General features: G+C 43.8%; 2 protein-coding genes across 2 annotated transcripts; both read right to left on the reverse strand.

Moving 5' to 3' along the window:
• Positions 1-1,108: 1,108 nt before the first annotated feature.
• On the reverse strand, positions 1,109-5,418 carry BDB00DRAFT_834702 (DNA topoisomerase). The gene is given in 18 exon segments (XM_053124342.1): positions 1,109-1,375; positions 1,486-1,683; positions 1,756-1,864; positions 1,987-2,098; positions 2,168-2,256; positions 2,355-2,506; positions 2,754-2,758; positions 2,770-3,079; positions 3,171-3,331; positions 3,392-3,472; positions 3,571-3,695; positions 3,783-3,836; positions 3,960-4,333; positions 4,428-4,496; positions 4,627-4,683; positions 4,773-5,076; positions 5,193-5,252; positions 5,364-5,418. The coding sequence occupies 18 exon segments, from the start codon at positions 5,391-5,393 to the stop codon at positions 1,134-1,136; spliced, it is 2,532 nt and encodes an 843-aa protein (XP_052977409.1). The 5' UTR covers positions 5,394-5,418; the 3' UTR covers positions 1,109-1,133.
• A 305-nt stretch (positions 5,419-5,723) lies between these two features.
• On the reverse strand, positions 5,724-11,683 carry BDB00DRAFT_767675 (chitin synthase; the record flags this gene model as incomplete). The annotated part of the gene is made up of 4 exons (XM_053119690.1): positions 5,724-8,874; positions 8,949-9,084; positions 9,130-11,300; positions 11,646-11,683. The coding sequence occupies 4 exons, from the start codon at positions 11,681-11,683 to the stop codon at positions 5,724-5,726; spliced, it is 5,496 nt and encodes a 1,831-aa protein (XP_052977410.1).
• Positions 11,684-18,464: the final 6,781 nt, after the last annotated feature.

An 18,464-nucleotide genomic window follows, 5' to 3' on the forward strand; every position in this document is an offset into this window, starting at 1 on the left:
TTTTGCTGATCATTGTCTCGAGTCCTAGCTAGTGGTAGCAGTAAGAAAGAGAAGGGTTGTGTGTGTGTGTGTAATATAAAAAAAAAGAGAAAAAAAAAAAGAAAGGCTTAAAAAAAGTTGCCAGTGCTCGACGAGTCATTTTTATTTAATGCAAAAAACCTTGTTTCTGTTTCAGATGTTGAATTTTGTTGCTGGGTCGAAAATAGTTCATCCCCCGTTTCATTGCTGCTATTGTTACTGTTGCCAGGAAAATCTCTGCACTAGTGCACTTTTTTAAAGTGACATCATGTTACTTCTTTAAGGATCTGTCAACAGCAACAAACGTAGAAGACCTTGTGATGATATGACCTGATACTGGTAGTGTCAGCCAAGCACTGCTTTATTATTTAGTTGGCTCTAAACTTATCCGGTACAAAATCACCCTCTCTTTGTCCTTCCTGCTGTTCGTGTTTGTTATCCTTTGCCTCTTCTTGTTCGTCGTCGTCGTCGTCGTCGTCGTCCGTGGACCATTGAGGTTGTTCACTGTGGTGAAACGATTTAGGTGTACCCTTTTGCGGTGGGTGATGGTCCATCCATTGCTTCTCCTCACGCACTTCCTCGGGTGTCCAGTCCGGTAACTGGCTCTTCATGTATTCCGCCAGCGAAATCATGCCATCCTTGTCCTTATCCAAATCTTGCAGTGCTCGATCCACAATCGTGCGCACATGGTGTGCATTTGGATCAATGTCTCGCTCCAGCCCATACATTGCTCGTAAATCGCTTTCGTCCCAATACCCATCACCATTGCTGTCGTGGATTTTGAAAAAAGCAACTTCATCCAAAACTTCAACTCCATGAGCGTCCTGCATGTGTCTGGTATTTGTTGTTGTCCACATTAGTTTTTCCTTTTTCTTCTAGCGCCGTCGCCTTCACACCTCCCCTACACCTTTTTTACTCCCAGTAGGACATACTTGTCTTCGAAATTGGCAAAATGCATTTGTTGCTCACTAGCAGCAACAGTCAATATGCTAGCGAATGCACTGAGAACAGCAATGAGTCTGGTCATAATGTATTGTAATTGTTGTTGTTGTACAAAAAGGACAAAAAGGAAAAGAATGCTAAAAGCTGAGAAAAAGGAGGAGAAAGGTGTATTTTTATCGCATGTCTGCATACAACTTTCGCAGTTTCGGATCAACCCACTTTCGTCGCCGTCTCTTTCCGCCATGACGCCGTCGTACACTTTTCCTTGCAAACCGTGTCGCTAGCAAGGCCTCCATCTCTTCATCGCACATGACACAACCACTGACAGGTGCTTTATTTTGGTTCTCTCGGAACTCGGCCTTGAGAATCACCGTGCCACAGTCTTCACACATTTCGTTTTGCAGTATGCTGACATCTAGAGAGACAGAAAGAGAGAGACAGACACACACACCACGTGTTACATGTAATCCAAATTAGCATTAAATTTGAGGGATAGATGCATATGTGTATACATGTATACTTTACGCTTAATGGTATCCAGAAAAGTAGAGACAATGTTACACTCATTGCAGCTGAGTTTCCATCGAGGGGCAGACGTTGCATCCAGAACCAGACGCCCTTGGCAGGGATCCACTTGTTGTTCGGATTCGGGACATGGACAGACTGCGTTGCGTACCATCGAATGTTGACACGTAGGATGGAGACACTGATTACATCCCATGCCTGCAGATAAAACATCAGCAAAAGTTCTCTTTTCTCTTTGATGTAGGTCTACAAAGATACAGGTGGCTTTACCTTTCTTAAAGTTTTCAAAAGGCGGATGGTTATAACAATAAGGACAGATCGGGTATCCAGTGCCTTTTGATCCTGTCGAATACAGTACCAATTCAAAGTCATCCAAGGGCTATACAAAGAGATTTTAGAACAAACAAACAAATACTCTCTCTATATACATATCGCTTCCCCTTTTCCGTGGTCCAGCCCTCCCACTACAGCCTGTTAGCTTGATGTAAAAACAAAACTTACACATCGAAGCTCTCGGTATAACTTTATATTTCCATTCATTGGAAGAGAATATGTCTCATCACACGTTGGGCAATGCAGTCGATTTGGTTTGAGAGCAATATATTTCATATATCTAACAAAAGAAGAACAAGAGGGTTACTCGCTATTGCAGGTATGCATACTTGTGTCGTACTCGTTTTACCTTTTACATTTACCGCACTTGGATAATGGCTTGCCAGAAGCCGCCAAAGTCGAGAATGTTGCTTCAAATAATTCATCCATAGCTTCAACCTAAAGGTATTTTCCCATGGATACTGTGTTACTTTTTAAACTTGCATCATTTTCCCTTGAAAACGCTAGAAAGAACACAGATGATGGAAATTGCTTACATGCTTGACAAAGTAAGCAAACTTGCTTTCAAACATGTCCAAAAAGTACTGCAGGACTTCTTTTTGAGAGGCCTTGCCTGAGGCGATCAAGTTTAGCTGCTGCTCCATATCTGACCGCATCGTTGGGAGGGACAATTCAGGATCGATTTTTTCTATTACAGCAATTTTGATTTAGATGCTATGTTAGACTTCTTTCCGTTGATGTGTAGAATCTTTACGGAATAGTTCAAATCCTTACGATATCTAAAAATATTCAAGGGAAAAGGGCAGGGTGAGAAGAACAAAGGTTTTTGCATAAAGTGACAGGTGTCAATACAAAGATCACATAACATAGTAGCATGTAATCTTAAGCCAAAGAAAAAACCACACACACACACACACAGAGAGAGAGATATAATGGATATATGTACTTTACCCATGAATGAGAACAATGCCCAGGTTAGTCGGCACAAGGCGTCGTGCTCCACTGGTCACATTGACATAGTTCCGTTGACAGATATTGTTAATGTGTGTAGGAATACTGGCGTCTGTGCCAATGCCGTTTTGTTCCATCAATCCAATCAATTCGGCCTCGGTCAAATAGTCGGGTGGACTCGTCTTGCCTTCGCGTAATGTGAGAGACGTGATCGCAAGTGTCTCGTCCTTTTGGAATTCAGGGATCGGTTCGTCCGGCTTGGTCAACCAATGCATCACTGCTGAGAAACCGGGCGATATTGTTTGTGATCCTGTATATAACATTGTGTTGTTGTTACCGTTGAGTTATGTATTTCATAAAGCACACCATAGCAATACAGAAAAAAAAAAGGAGGCCATTACCCTTGCACTCGAACCGTTCGTTGCCAATCGCAATCTTTGCGGTGGTTGTTGTGTATTGCAAATTGGCACTGATGGAACCGATAAATGTTCTTGCGATGAAATCGTAGATACGCCAGGTATCGCCATATAAATCACCTTCCTCTGCAACCCGCATAGGTGTACTAAACGGTCATCGATAAGTTCCACTTGATTGAACCACAAAAGAAAAGAAGAGAACTTACATGGGTGGATGATCACCAATATCTACACCACCAGTGGGTTTTTGGAATCCATTCAGGAGCAAGTCTTCACAGATATGACCCCTATGTCATTTATATTCAGGGCATTTATGATAGAGTGCCAAAACAGAGTTAATAGAGTGACACATTTACATACACGCTTGGCCCTCACTATGAATTACCAATTTGACTGATTAGATTGTTCTTTGAGCACACTTATCAAGTCGAAACTTTCGGGATACTTTGATGTTTCGGTACGTGGATACGAAATATAACCTTGTGTATAAAGCCGTTCAGCAATGCTCATCTGTTGAGTAGAGTTATCGAGCAAAAAAAAATGTATAAGCATAAATGGTGTCCTCCCTGTCGTTCTTCTCCTTCTGTTTTACATTACACTTTCACTTGGACTGATGCCTAATCCGGAGGAGCAATGCTTCAATAACTCAACCTAGTAACATATACATGAATTTAGCAAGACAACAAAATACTAAATATCTATAACCCAATCCTATCCCGTCTTTTTAGCTAAAACAACAACAACAACAACAAAACTGGTTTTTTTTTTTTTTACCGTATTTAGCGCATGGGGTCGTTGTCGCGACTTTTTCTTGACATCCACACTCAAAACTGTAGCATGTTTCGACTCGATGGAGTTCAAGAACAAAAGTGCGACCTGATGATCATACAACCGTTCCCGATCCCACGTCAGTTGCTGCGCTTGATTATCCTTTTGGATAGTCGCCACGAGGGACCAAAAGGCTTCTGGTTGGAAACTTTGGATACGATCATGCCGTTCCACGCAAAAGGAAAGCGTGGGCGTTTGACAGGGTCCATAGCTGATCACAGTGGAATCGAGGTTGCCGTATTTGCCTTGGAAAAATCGGGTTTGGAAACGTGTGAATGCAACGCCTACTTTGAGATCAACTTCTTGACGCGCATCCACCGCTATAGTAAAAAAGAAAAAAAAAAGGGGGGGGTTCTCTAATTTAGAAAAAAAGTTATCCTTTTGCTTCGGGAAGATATATAAAGGATAACCAACCCTTGGCTTCGTTTTCATTAGGTGCACCCAGGTTCTGCATGGCGCGTCGTACTTCTTCTGCCGTGATTGCTGAAACATAGAATGCATGTCCTCATATCAATATATAATATGCCAAGACCCCCATCCCTTTCGTTTTGTCCATCATCATCCTATCGAGACTCTCTCTATAAAAGATAAACATTTTTTTTTCTTATGTTACCAGAAAACCTTGCACGCAAGATTTGCGCGGGCTTATTCATGTTCGGTTTACAATTGCCTAAATATCAGGGGGGGGGAGCCCATAATTCTTTTTAAAAAGTGTCTTTCCCATTAGTGTGTGTTCCCCCAAAATAATAATAACGTTACCTATCACTTCAAAACAAATATTTTCGCCCTCACGATCACAATCGAGCCACAGAACCAAGACATCCACTTGTTTGGCCTCATTGACCAAATGCTGTGTCAATCGCATTTTTGGGTTCGATTCCGATTTGCGCACCGTACCACTAAACAATAACTGTGGTTCGATCGCCCACGAGTTATAGTCGGACGTGAAATCCAAGGTGTACACATGGCCAGTGACGGACGTGAACCGGATCTGTGCTGCTGGATCGTTACGAAACGGGCCTATCCATTCATGGACTGGCGTTGTGCGTCGATGCGTTTCGTACTATAATTTAAAAAATGGTCAATAGGTGTTTTAAACCATAAAGCTGTTTGGCTTGTAGTTACGCGTTTTGTATGTGTGTGTGTGTATCTATAGTAGTTTAAAAAACAGTTGCTTACACGTCCACCAGGTGCTAATAGTCTACTTAGTGATTCGGCTAATGAGGGCTTTTCAGCCACCTATACACCATTAAAGAGAATAGGCAGAAAACAACATCAATAAGCTTTATGTTTTAATGGCACGTTTGGCAATGGGGGATATTTTTATTTTTTGTAGCTCATTGGCTTTACCATTAACACTCTTGTTTTTGGTTCTGGCATAAAAAAAGATATGGTTCCACAAGCGCGTTTCGAATCCAGGTTTTAAAATTTTCGAGAGTAGGTTTCTAAGAGTAAATGTTATGTTTTTTTTATTACGAAGAATAATATCACAAAGATAAAAAAAAAAGATGTTGCGAATGCAAAAGTAAAATATATATTTTGTGTGTGTGAGGGGTTGAACAAGTGGAAGTTTTTGGTAGTTGTAGTAGTAGTAGAAGAAGAAGAAGAAGAAGAAAGCAGGAAGGGAGAGGGAATAAGACTATGTGCTTTGGACGAGATGATTGATAATGGTGATGGTTGTGAGGAAAAAGGGACGTTGATTGCTTTTTTTTAATGTGGGTATTGGCCCCATTGTCCTTGCTGGTTATTTGAAGGCGGCATGAAGCTTCCTCGTTGGTCCATCGGTGGCATAAAGCTTCCTCGCTGGTCCATCGGTGGCATAGGCGGCATGACACTGCCACGCTGGTCCATGGGCGGCATAAAGCTGCCTCGTTGATCCATTTGTTGTTGTTGTTGTTGTTGCATCATCATGTCCGGACTACCAAAGCTATTTACAGAGAGTGTGCGGGAGCCACGGTTCATTTGAGGCGTCATCAGGTATTCGCCACCACCATACTCGGATCCAGCAATCACTGAACCAGCATAGCCGCCTCCTCCCACTGGCGCACCACCGAGCATGGGACTCTTGGACCGTGGTCGTCGTGTTGGATCAGAAGCGACTTGCGTGTCGCGATAATAATCATAATCACCACCGGCTTGCGAACCACCGCCATACATGGTACGATTATCATAGATCACCGAACCACCTGAACCAGGAACCATTGGAGGAGCACCTCCTTGCGAATAGTAACTGCGATAGCTATGGCCGGTGACACCAGTCTCGCGCGAGCCCGTAGATCCCATCTCCCAAAGCTCTTGCTCATAGACACTCCATTTCTTGAGCGGAATCATCTTTTCGTCAAACTTTTCGTCGTCGTTCATGATGATCTTCTTTTGTTTCTTGTCGCCGACGACCACACGCGTGTTACCCCACGAGAAATCGTCAAAGTGCCAGAATGAATAGACGGGCAAGAAGAAGGAAAACACCGGGATGGCGAGAATGTAAAAGATCATCCAGCCGATATGTTGCCATTCGCGTTTCAGGATAAACAGCAGCGCTTGCAGACCATACACACCTGCCAACATGGCCAGTGCCAAGATGGGGATTGGACCGGTGCCGGAAGCGATGATGTAGATGAGATAGACGAGATAGACGACAGAGACGGGCAGGGTCAAGGTACCGATCAAGTCGATCAAGACGACGAAACGCATCGAGAAACAGCAGAAACCACACAAATCGGGAAGCAGGACCAGTTCAAACAGATTGTGGATGGTCGAGTTGATCCATCGACGACGTTGGGATAGCAAGACCTGCCATTGTTCGGGAGCGACGGTCTTACATTGGGCATAGGGCGTGAACTTCATCTTGTATTGCGGGAAATGCTTCATCATGAGTGTTGTCAGGTATCGATCTTCACCCAGGTGGAGCAAGTTCTTTTTGTGCAGCGTGTCGACGTTGTTGTCCGAATAATCACCAATCACCTTGGGCGACACGATCAATGGCTCGTTCTTGACGGGCGTGCGGACACGGTACATACAGAAACAACCGGGCAAACACGTGACGGAACCAAACAACGACTCGAACGCCTTGGCCAAATGATGGGAAATATAGTACTCGTACACCTGGATCATGGTCGTCAACGACTTGTCTTCGTTCACCAGCTGCGTTTCACCACAAAGACCAATGATACGGCCATCGTGAAGCATGGTAGAAATCATGTGGTTCAGCGCATTCGTATGGACCTCTGTGTCCGAATCAACCATCAACACATATTCATAAAACGACGGGTTGACACCAATGACGTTCTTGATTTGATGATACATTTCCAGCTCCAGCGGCGTCATTTCACCGTCGAAATGGACCTTGTTCAAAAAGTTCATGCAGATCAATTGGGAGTCACGCTTGCCTCGATTGCCCGGTTTGGCACGTTCAGAGGCCTTGCCGACCTTGACGACAACGATATAGGGCACCACATGACCTTCGCATTCGTACAGACCCGAGTAGACTTTGCCATAGTTGAGCTGCTTCGAACCTTCACCGATCGATTTGAACATGAGCGGTTCGGGATCGTTCTTGGTATCGTAGCCGAGGACATCCAATACGATACGGGGCGTAGGACGATCGTTACCACCACCCATAATCATACCGTCAGCAATAATGAAAATCAGTTTGCGCTTGTCGTCATAGTTCATCACTGTCAATGAATCAACTGTCTTTTTCAATGATTCTTCGCCTTCGGTGTAACAAGGCACTTGGCAAATGACAAACTTGTCGTGGTCTTCGGGCGTGGGCGCGCCACCGAATTGAAGTGCGGCCAAAAACTTGACGACGATGACCAAACACATGATAATGGCGAAACTGAGCAACAGGTAGTTGGTGAATGAACAACGGGGCGAATCGCGTACATCCATGTCACCGATATAGAAGAAATTGTTCAGACAATTGAGGTTCATGTTACGTTCTTCCGCGGACATGGATGCGGTATACGTGTTCCAGTTGTCGGTTCCATCAGTACCACTGAACTTTTTAAAGATTTCTTCAACGTTGGTCGACAAGAACGCATAGTCGTTGGCATTAGAGCCGCTGCCATAGTATTCGGATGTGGTGAAATAGTCGGTCAAGTCATAGACCTTGCCGTTGATGGCCATGGCATACCGACTCCAACCTTCATAGTCTTCCTTGAGCGTGTTCATTGGAATAACAAGGCTGCCCTTTTTGTAGAGTTTCATCTGTGGCAAAAAGTGGTTCTGATACCACGACTGGCTTTGCATCTTTGTCAACGACGTGATGGCCAACTGGTCACCCGAATAGTGTTGGAAAGGACCGACCACGATCGACGTGTTGGCTTGGATTCTGATGGTGCTCGAAGTGACAAGACCAGGACAGGCGACCGTTAAAGGTGGCGGGATCGTGTAGGATACATCCATACCAGCCAATGCTTCCATTTCGTCCGGACCCGCAGGCAGGGCCGTGGTTCCGTGTTCACTGCGTGCAAATCCAGTCACGTCATACACCACACCACGATGGCTGACATACATGTCGTCCTTGACGTTGTGTGCGTTGACATTACCGGCCGAATACATGGTCCGCGTGCCGGGACATACGACTTCACCAAGTCCAACAATGACGAAAATGACCACGGCAGAAAAGAGGAAAATAAGCATACAGATGGTCACTTTTTCGCGCCACGCAATTTGGACATCTTCACGTTTCATTTTGCCAAACCATCGTAAGAATGGCGTCGGGATCCACCAGGTCATGAGCCACACGAAACGGACCCACCAGATACGGAGGGTTGTGATGGGCATTTCTTCGACTTGTTCGTTTTGTGGTGCCTGATAGTCTTCCACCATCTTGCTCATATCCATGTTGGGGCCAAATCTATTATACACAGGGTATCAGCACCATTTTGTTAAAAGTGGTTGTGGTCAAAAAAAAAAAAAAAACAAGCTTACCCTTCTGCAAGTCCCTTCATACCCCATTCGGACTCTTCGCCCCACTGACTGCCATCCACCTCGCGCTTCATGCCTCCGTAATCGCTTTCGATATAACTTGCGCCATCTTCAAAGACCGAGGACCGTGGCATTGCACCTGCAGCAAAACCGGCGCCGAGGCCTGCTTCGCCATAGCCGGCACCAGGAGGAAGTAATCGATCATTGCTGTCCTGATAATCATAGAGTTGCTGGTTGTGATGTTCAACGTCCATGGTATCGCTCATCAAATCAGTATTGCCATCACCACCCACAACACCGCCTGCTGCCTTCATCCGTGCACGTTCTTCCTTTTCCGCCGCACGTAGATTGTCCTCGAGCTCCTTCCACGTGTCAAACGATAACCAAATCATGTCGTTGCCGACATAGGCTTGTGTCTGTGTCCAATTCATGATGGCACACACCGACTCGGCCATGCTCCGCTCCGACTTGGACTCATCAATCTGTAACGACATGACCAATCGTTCGTATCGTATCAGAAATTCACCAAACGTGTAGTAGTTGGCATATTCTTCGCCACAGCGTAACGTCAAGTCGGGCAACAAGAATGCGCGGACTTGCGACTTGATGCGTTTCATGTCAAACATGTCGGCCGTCTGCATGTCATTAGGCCGCAGGTGGATGATGTTGTAGATACGCGTGTCTGACATTGTTGCGAATAGGTCGCGTAGTGTCATGTAGAGCTGGTCAAGCACGGTCGTCACTTCTACGTTTCTGTAGTCTTGATCATCCTTGCCCTCACTCTCTTCTGCTGTTTTTGTAGTGCTGTCCTTGTTGTCGTCGGTAGTAGCAGCAGCAGCAGCAGCTTCAGCATTACGTGCTGCTCGTCGTTTTGTGCCTGGTCGCTTCATGGAGGGTGCACGTGTGGGTTTACTCGTCAACTGGGCCTTGACAATCGTCCGTTGATCCTTGGGATGCGACTCGGTCGCCATGGCCGAGCTCTGAAACAGATTGGTGACAAAGGCATTGGAGCTATTGTCACGCAACAGGGTGACAAAATCAGGCGACAAGCTGTTCAAGTTCTTTTCTACGAACCCATCGACGGTGTAATGGACAGTGCCGGAGAAATGGTTGATACCGAACGAATAAGTCTGTGTTGTCTTTGCAAATGACGAGTGAGAACCATATTGTCGTTGTAAGTTGGCGAGCAAGTTGGCGTCCGTGGCATCCGTAGCACCGCTTTGGTATTTGGCACAATCGCGGTCGATCAAACCGACCATACCGCCCAATGAAGAGGGTTTTGCCAACGACTTTGGATCACTGTTGCCGATCAACAGATCCAAACAGCCCGAGTTGTCCATGGTCATGACGTGTGGCAGTGGAACACCGTCACGTAGCATGAGTTGATTCACTCCTTCGTCGTCATTGAAGCGTTGGTTGATCAAGAACTGATGCACTCGCTCGTTGGCAAAGTTGGCCGAGAACTCTTCATAGCCATTGTCCTTGAAATTCTGGAAACCAAACTGGTCAAGAATACCGACAAAGTTGGCCGGCTCACGGTCGGAGTAGCAAATCTTGGTGTTGATTGACTCGACGATCCAGAGGAACAAGACATGATACAAAGCCTGTGCCAATTGATCGCGCTGTTCGGTGGCGCCCTGGGCATTCATAAACGCGGTGCACAGTTCCTTGCGGATCAAGCGAAGCTTATAGGTCAGCGCGGTTTCAAGTTTGGAGGGAGAAACTCCGAGCATGGCAGAGACGACTTCCAACACCTTGTGGTTCTTGACACTGCAGGTCTCCTGGGCCATCATGTCGCCCTCGCGACTGTCGACAAACTCGAGGTTGCCCAGATGCAGGATGGCAGCAAGCAGCTGGAAGATCTGGGTCACTGTTTTGGCCTTGAAGCCACACACCTTGAGCGCACTCTTGAGGTCGCTAAAGCTGATTTCGTCGTTCCGGTCGCTGACGGTGATGCATTTAGATTGGTTGAGGTAGTGGAAGTAGTCGAATGCAAAGTTGATGTGCAGCGCGTTCTTTTCGTCAAGGGTCGTACCGGCCATCAGCGCATAAAAGACATGGTAGGTTCGCTCGTTGAGCGGGACGGTTGACACGCGTGCCTTGTCAAAGGCATAGGTGAGCGTCTTTGCGCCGAGAATGCGGCCGCGCTCGCTGAATTGCAGTTCTTGGAACATGCCAAACTTGGAGGCCGAGCTGTTCTGGGTGGTGCGTGCATGGCCAAAGGACTCGAGAATGACGGCTGCATTGCGGATCTGCTGCTGCAGCTTGTTTTCCTTTTTGCTGTGCGTCGATAACAACGTCAGCTGCGTGACCAGATGCGATCGTGTTGTGCTCTTGCCGGAGCCGGTGATGCCACTGTTATAACCATGGTTGCCGGTATGGAAAGTAAGTAACTTGCCCAAAATAGGATTACAGCCCTCCAAATCAAGTGCTTTACCCCCCCCCGTCCCACAAAACCAAGTGACCAATGGTAGCACGTTTGCTTCTCCAGTACAAACCCCTCTCCTCTTCCACCCATCCCCCGCCCCTCTCTCTTAGGCCCCCTTCACTCCCCTTCTCCTTAATCAATCTATCTCTTTCTGCGCTGTGAATGCGTCTGTTTCTCGCTCACTACTCGCTGGATGATCGATTTTCCTTGTCTCTCTTTTCCTTCTTTCCTTCTTTTGAGAAAAATAAAAAAAAAAGCAAGACCACACAAACCTGAGAACGATGCTCTGATCCTCCCCAGTCCGTCGCATATGGAAATACACTCTGGCGGCCAGATCGTAAACATGTGGCTGGAGGAACGGCTTGTTCTCCGACACGTCCCTGTATCCTGCGTCGGCGTATGCTTGCAGCGTCGCATCATTCAATGTCTCCAATGGCTGGTAGGGATTGATGACTATCAGGTTCGAATGGCCTGCACGGGTATAGACTTGGTTGCGCTTGAACCGGCTCTGCAGAAGATTGACGACGCTGTCTTCAGACGGTGGCTGATTTGCTGTGGTGAGCAAGCACGCCAGATCAGTTCGTGAGTCGTCTTGCATCGTTTGTTGCAGTTGTATTCGATGCTGGTGTTGTTGTTGTTGTTGTTGTTGTGGTGGTGGTGGTGGTGATTATGTGGATAGATGCTGTACTTGTTGTGAATTACGGATAGGAGAGAGAGAGAGAGAGAGAGATAAATTAGAGAAACGATATAGCCGGTTCTGTTGCTGTTTATCGAATGGATGCAGTTGAATGGATTGGATGATGATGTATACTGTGTAATATGATATATGCTATGAAACAGTGCACGCGCGTAAGACATCTACCAACCAATTAACCAGCCCCCCCCCCCTTTTTTTTTTTGCGAGTGAGAATAAAGAAAAAGGACGATGTATACTGTGAGTGTGTGAGAAAGATTCGCTTTATTCTTCCCCTTCGAGATGAAACCGGTCGCGATCTCGATGAATGTTTGTGTTGCTGTTGTTGTTACTGCAAAAAAAATAAAAAATAATAAAAAAGTGGTTCTAGATGTACAGAATGGAGGAGAGGTAGATGGCCACCGAACGACGAAACGACGTGGTAAGAGAGAGAGAAAGAGAAAGAGAGAGAAAACAAGACGACACACCAGTGAAGCTAGTTGAGGTATACGCTCGGTGGATGTAAAAAAGAAAGAGAAGGAAGAAAAGGAAAAAGTGAAGAAAAGAGGAGAGAGGAGAGGATAAAAGAAAAAAAAAAAAAAAGATGCTGGGCCTGCCGTGCTTTGGTGCTACCATGGTCTATTTTCGACCACAGCAACCCTTACCGAGTTGCGACGTGATAAATTTAGCACCGTAAACTCAAAAACCCTATAAACGCACACACACACACACTCTCTCTCTCTCTCTTTTTCTTTTGACTATGTAGAACAGTGCAACAAAGTCAGCTCTTAGTTCAGTAGCAGCTACTACCTGCGGATGGATAGCAAAGATTAGCCATAAACCTGACTGACAGACATAAAAGCCCAGCTGTGTTTGTGATCGCGGACAAAATACAAGCACACACACACACACACACAACGCAACGCAACGCAACGGCACACACAGAAAGAAGGTATACAAATGAGACGATAATTGGCATTCTGTGCAACCATGAACGGAGTGATTCTATCCCGGCCCCGCTTCCTTTTCATTCAACAAACTCCTCCTCCCCCTCCCCCAAACCCAACCCCGTCTCTCTCTCTGTCTGTCTGTTTTGTTCATTCTGTTCCTCGGGGCACAATGGGGCCCGCCCATGGTGGGAAATGAACAAGGTCATGACAACATCCCAGCTCTCGTTTCTTCCCGTGATAAGTTTGGAACTCGCTTTGTGTTGTTGGTTACATGCCACGCACGCTATACGAGAAAAAGAATAAACGGTTTATTTTAGCGTCAGACCAAAAAAAAAAAAAAAAAAAAAAAAAAACGCTGCTTTGTATGGGTCGCGTGGCAGCAGTAGTGGGAGAAGTACTCAAAGTGAAATATCACGAGCTGTGACCATCGATATAGGTTAAGCAACCCGTGTCACCTAGGTCATAGAAAAAAACTCTCCCCCCCCCATAGTTACAACCCACCTTCTCTTTGTATTGCATTACATTGTACTAAAGCGTCGAGACCCATCTTGCTTGCCACTCTTGCGCAACATCGCGTTTCTTCATATTAATCAAGTCCTCGCTCTCCCCAATCATCTTTGATATAAAAGAAGAGTTACTGTAGGCAAGAAGACCGCCTTTTCAGTCTGGAAGTCGATCTATGGATCTATCACTCCAATTTGAAGTTGCATGCATATGTTTCGGACGAGCGGGCATTGGATCTTGTATTTTTTTTTTGAGCGCAATGGGCTTTGCTTAGTATAAAGCTGTTGCACCGTGGTTCTACTATGCTGCTACCATATCCTATCATGACTTTTTGCTTGTGCTCCATTCGCTTTTCGAGACTAAACTTAATATGAAAGCAGGACAGGCAAAAAATAAAAAAAAAAAAAAAAAGTGACGCTCGACAGGTTATGTCGGTACATATGTAACCACTCTGTTGGCTATTATTAGCAACAACGGGTGACGATGACAATGCAGCCGATCTCTTTCTTTTCTTTCTATCAGTGGAAAATTGCTACATACTAATTGTTGTTGTTGTTGTTGTTGTCTTTTTCATGTTGTACATACTATATTCCACCTTTAATTATTCAGAGATTCAAACAAACAAACAAACAAACATACAAATAACAACGCAGTAAAAGCAACAAGGGCTCTGTTTCTCCCGCCTCCTTCTCACCGATGCACCCGACACGTGCATATCGACTTCAAACACATAGTAGTGCGTCCACGATAAATTCATTGTTTATTTGTTGATACCCAATTCTCCTGGGTGATACGAATTTGAGACTTTTTCCTTAGTTGGAGGTGTGGCTCTTCTTTAGTTAACGAGACTCAAATCATCTATAAATTAGCACTAAAGAACGGATTGCATGTGCCAAATAAGATGGTTGTCAAGTTACCATCAAGAACCTCTGTCATCACTCTAAAGTCACTCTTTCGATTGTATATTCCAACATGTCTATGCAACAGATAACAAAACTTCAAGAGACGCCGCCATCGCACCTTTGAGGACTCCACCTTATATGGTCTTACTTTTCACATACATAAATAGACGTTTTGATATACAGGTCGATGAGACTAATACAGTGGGTGTATATATACCGATCAATCTGTAGTGGGATAAACCAGCAAAAACATGCTCCGTCACTATGTGGTGACTCATGTACTACAACGCTGTCCACACTGTCAACGCGGGAAAAGCGCGTTTCCGCGTCTTTCTTCTTTTGTTTTCTTTAATCTCCCGCGCACTCCCAAAGTACATGTTCTTTTTATATTTAAAAACCACCACCGCGTCCAGACGTACGATTTTTTTCTTTTTTGGATAAAAAAGAAACCGAAGGGTTAGGCTATGAATTAGAGTCGGAAAAACTCATTTTGAACCATAATGCTCGTCTTTTTCACCAAGGTCTACTGCCATAATTATGTCTTTCTCTCTGTTTACCGAGTTGTTTCTCTTAAAATTCAAGCTTGTCATTTGATCATATATTGATCTTGTTGATCCATCGCATATGAATAAGACATGTCGGGTATCCAATGTCGTAAAAGATGGATCCTGCAATGTTGACGACGGCAAGTACGGACAGCACAAAAGATAAGCGCCGCCGCCGACCATCATCAGACATAGCGTCGTTGCTAATTTCGCGCTTGTGGACACATCAATACTACAACTTTGCGAAAGGACTCATGGATTACAGTAGCTGGACCAGAAAAGACCTAATAGCATCATCGTAGAGAGTGGTGAGCTCAAGGCCCTAGAAGCCAATTCAACTACTGTAATTTGAAAAAAGTGATAAACTGTATTACCATCCTGGTTATGAGAACCACTTGCTCGTGAATATATATCACTATAGAGAACTGCCCTCCGCGAATCCTATCGATTTGCGTGAGACCTGGGGGTACGATGGGAGTTATTTTTTACGAACATTCCTCAACCCTTTACTAGTGACCACTTCCAACCTCGATGATTACATATTAAATCCTCCAACAATAATCATTAATATCGATAATCATCATCCCACTTATCAACCTTAATACCAATTCTTCCGCTTACTTACATTATTATAATAACCGATAGTAAAACGTATATATATGTTGCCATGGTCTTTAAATAATAAAACATCATTCAGTTATGTTGTTTTTTTTTTTGCTATATCTTGTTCCTTTTTCTTCACTCATCATATCTGGTCTCTTACCTTCTAGTTGTCTTACTGTAGTCTCATCGTTCCTGTCCACACCTTACATTAATTTTAATCATGGCTTACAAATATTTATATGCAATCTCGAAAATCCAACCCACAATAAAAAACCTCGAGTCATTTACGCTGATAAATATAAAAGTAAAAACAAACGAAATGTAAAAAATACAGTATGTCTTGATAGTAAATTATACATATAACGCAGGACAGAAAAAAAGATTAAATTAAAAATGATCATCTAAAAAAATCTGCTACGTATAAACAACTTTTCATTTTGTCCTTTATTTTGAACTTTAAGCAGATATGATAAACAAATGGATTATCTTGCAGATATTATTTTGTTGTTGAAAAAACACTATGAAGGATGTACTGTAAGTACTATGAGAGATTGAAAGAATCGAATATTGACCAGATTAATATCATGTTACATAATATTATATAATAGAGATATCAAGTGTATCTTTCATTATCATTTGTATGGAATTGGAAGAATGGCAAATTTAATTACTGTATCTCTGAAAAAATAATGGTACATTTTATGTAAGAGTAAGGCAACATAATCTTTCCAATCTCCAATTTGCCAAATGTTCGAAATAAAATCAAAAAGGAGAAAATCACTTGCATTTATCACTGTACAGTATGTAGTTACTAACTATTGTGATGATGCTAATGGATATTATAAATATTAGGTTTAAGTTTGCACTTTGCGATCTTATTAATTTGATAAAAATGGTACCTCGGACAATACGATACAGCTTTATAATGATCAGAGCATACTGTTGTACTCGCGAGGAGGATGCTTATGTTTTTTATTGCAGGCTAATGCTTGGAAGATGATGTTTTATATCATATCAAAGAAAAGTCAAGCATACTCTATCAATATATGCGGCGGTCTATCAACAAAGTAATATGATTGACGGTCAAAGCGCTTAATGGCGCAAGACGCCTGATGCAGACTACCTGATCCAAAATACTCATACCATAAGCGTCCTTGTTTGAAAATCGAGTTTTGCCTTGGTTTTTAGAGCACAAACGCACAAATAAACAAACAATCAACATTGTATGACTAAATTGAATTATGTAGTGCATTTTATTCTTGCTATGTCAATTTGTTCATCCAGCTCCTCAAGCTCATCGTCAAGGCGTCGTCGCTTGTTCACTTTTCTGGCTTTTTTTACGAGCATTTCAGCTAGTCGGTCCTCGGTGAACCTATAAATTATGTTGAATTAGCACAGAATATCACCAACCATTATCTTTTCCAGAAGCCCCAATAAGAATGAAATATTATCTTCATGCAAAAGAATCAAATACCTTTTGCCTAGAGATGACGCCGCAGCAGAGCTGGGAGCAGCCGAAGGTGGTGGCTGTGGTTGTCCTTGGAGGGATGATGACGCCGCAGCAGAGCTGGGAGCTGAAAAGTTCACTCTTCATGACGACAAACAACGACTTCGCCGTTCTCCATCGCGGGCAGCACATCAACCTCGCGCAAACCAAACATAGAGTTATGATGCCCTTGGTATGTGTTGTAAAACACTGAAGCATTGACTTGGGTGGCGAAGTGAATATAGCAATAACTATATAGGATACGTTAGTATGCCACTTAATAAAATTACATAAACTCTGAGTCAAACATACTCTGCGTCTATGTGCTTTACTGCTGTTTTTAAACCTGGCAGCTTGCTGTTTCTCATGATGGTGTTATATAGCTCGATGCCGTCAAGTTGTTGTAAAGCGCGACTCTTGAGCCGCACTTGGCAGTTTTAGGGTCGTAGCATTTTTTGGAAGAAAGAAACCACGAACAATTGAGCGGGTCGTGGAAAAGGGAGTTTTTGCATCAGCTCAAAGATGAAGTCGAAAAAAAAAAGAAAAAACGATTACGTCCACTGGTATTTATACAGTAACTTAAAGCCAATCAATCACACAGAACGAACACGTCAGAGAATTATTGAACAAACACGTCAACCCTTCGTCAATGTTTTCCCGTACTAGGGTGCAGCGGGAAGCAATTGCAGAAAATTCATGCATCGGGAACTTGCCTTCCCACGAGTCCTGTCAGACTCTTACTCCTTCCCCTTCATTCTTTCTCCATTCATGACACATAAGCAACTGGTTATTAAAAGGAAGAGCTGGTCTTTAGCTTTAACATGAGACTAATATTATGTACAGTTACGACGTTAAATTGTGGCGGAATATCGCTTTGGAAATTGCCTAGTCTTAAAAAGACGATGCCAGGTTCCCCTTCACCGTGTCTAGAACTTGTTTCTCGAACAATCAAATCTGAAGCATGCAGGTGGCTCGTGTCAGTTGCGACAGTGCCCTCTTCTTCCTTCCTTTTCAAATAAACTGACTATGTTCATCATTCAGCAAAAAAAAAACTCATGTAGAGCAGAGCCGTGGCTATAGAATGATACCAATATTGATACACGCCAAATGATATACGGCGACACTATATCTAATAATGTAAAATGATCAATGATAAACGATCGTTTTTCTACTGCACTGTTGACTGAAACATGCATTGTGCTCTTTCTTAGTGTTGACCTCATCGCCTATGCGCTCGTTTGGCCATTGGACAACAGACAAATCACGCAACTTTCCAAGAATCTATCATAACCGATTGTTCCATTTATTCACGAACGAATCTCATATATGTACTGTATCGGAAATTATAATACAGCTAGTAGATGGAGCTGAAGAAAGACATTGACGGACAATGCTAGCACGTTAATGAAGGGCGAGTATTGGAATAAA

The sequence above is a fragment of the Zychaea mexicana genome (genome assembly GCF_025766255.1).
Source record: "Zychaea mexicana strain RSA 1403 chromosome Unknown BDB00scaffold_62, whole genome shotgun sequence".
Classification (NCBI taxonomy): domain Eukaryota; kingdom Fungi; phylum Mucoromycota; class Mucoromycetes; order Mucorales; family Lichtheimiaceae; genus Zychaea; species Zychaea mexicana.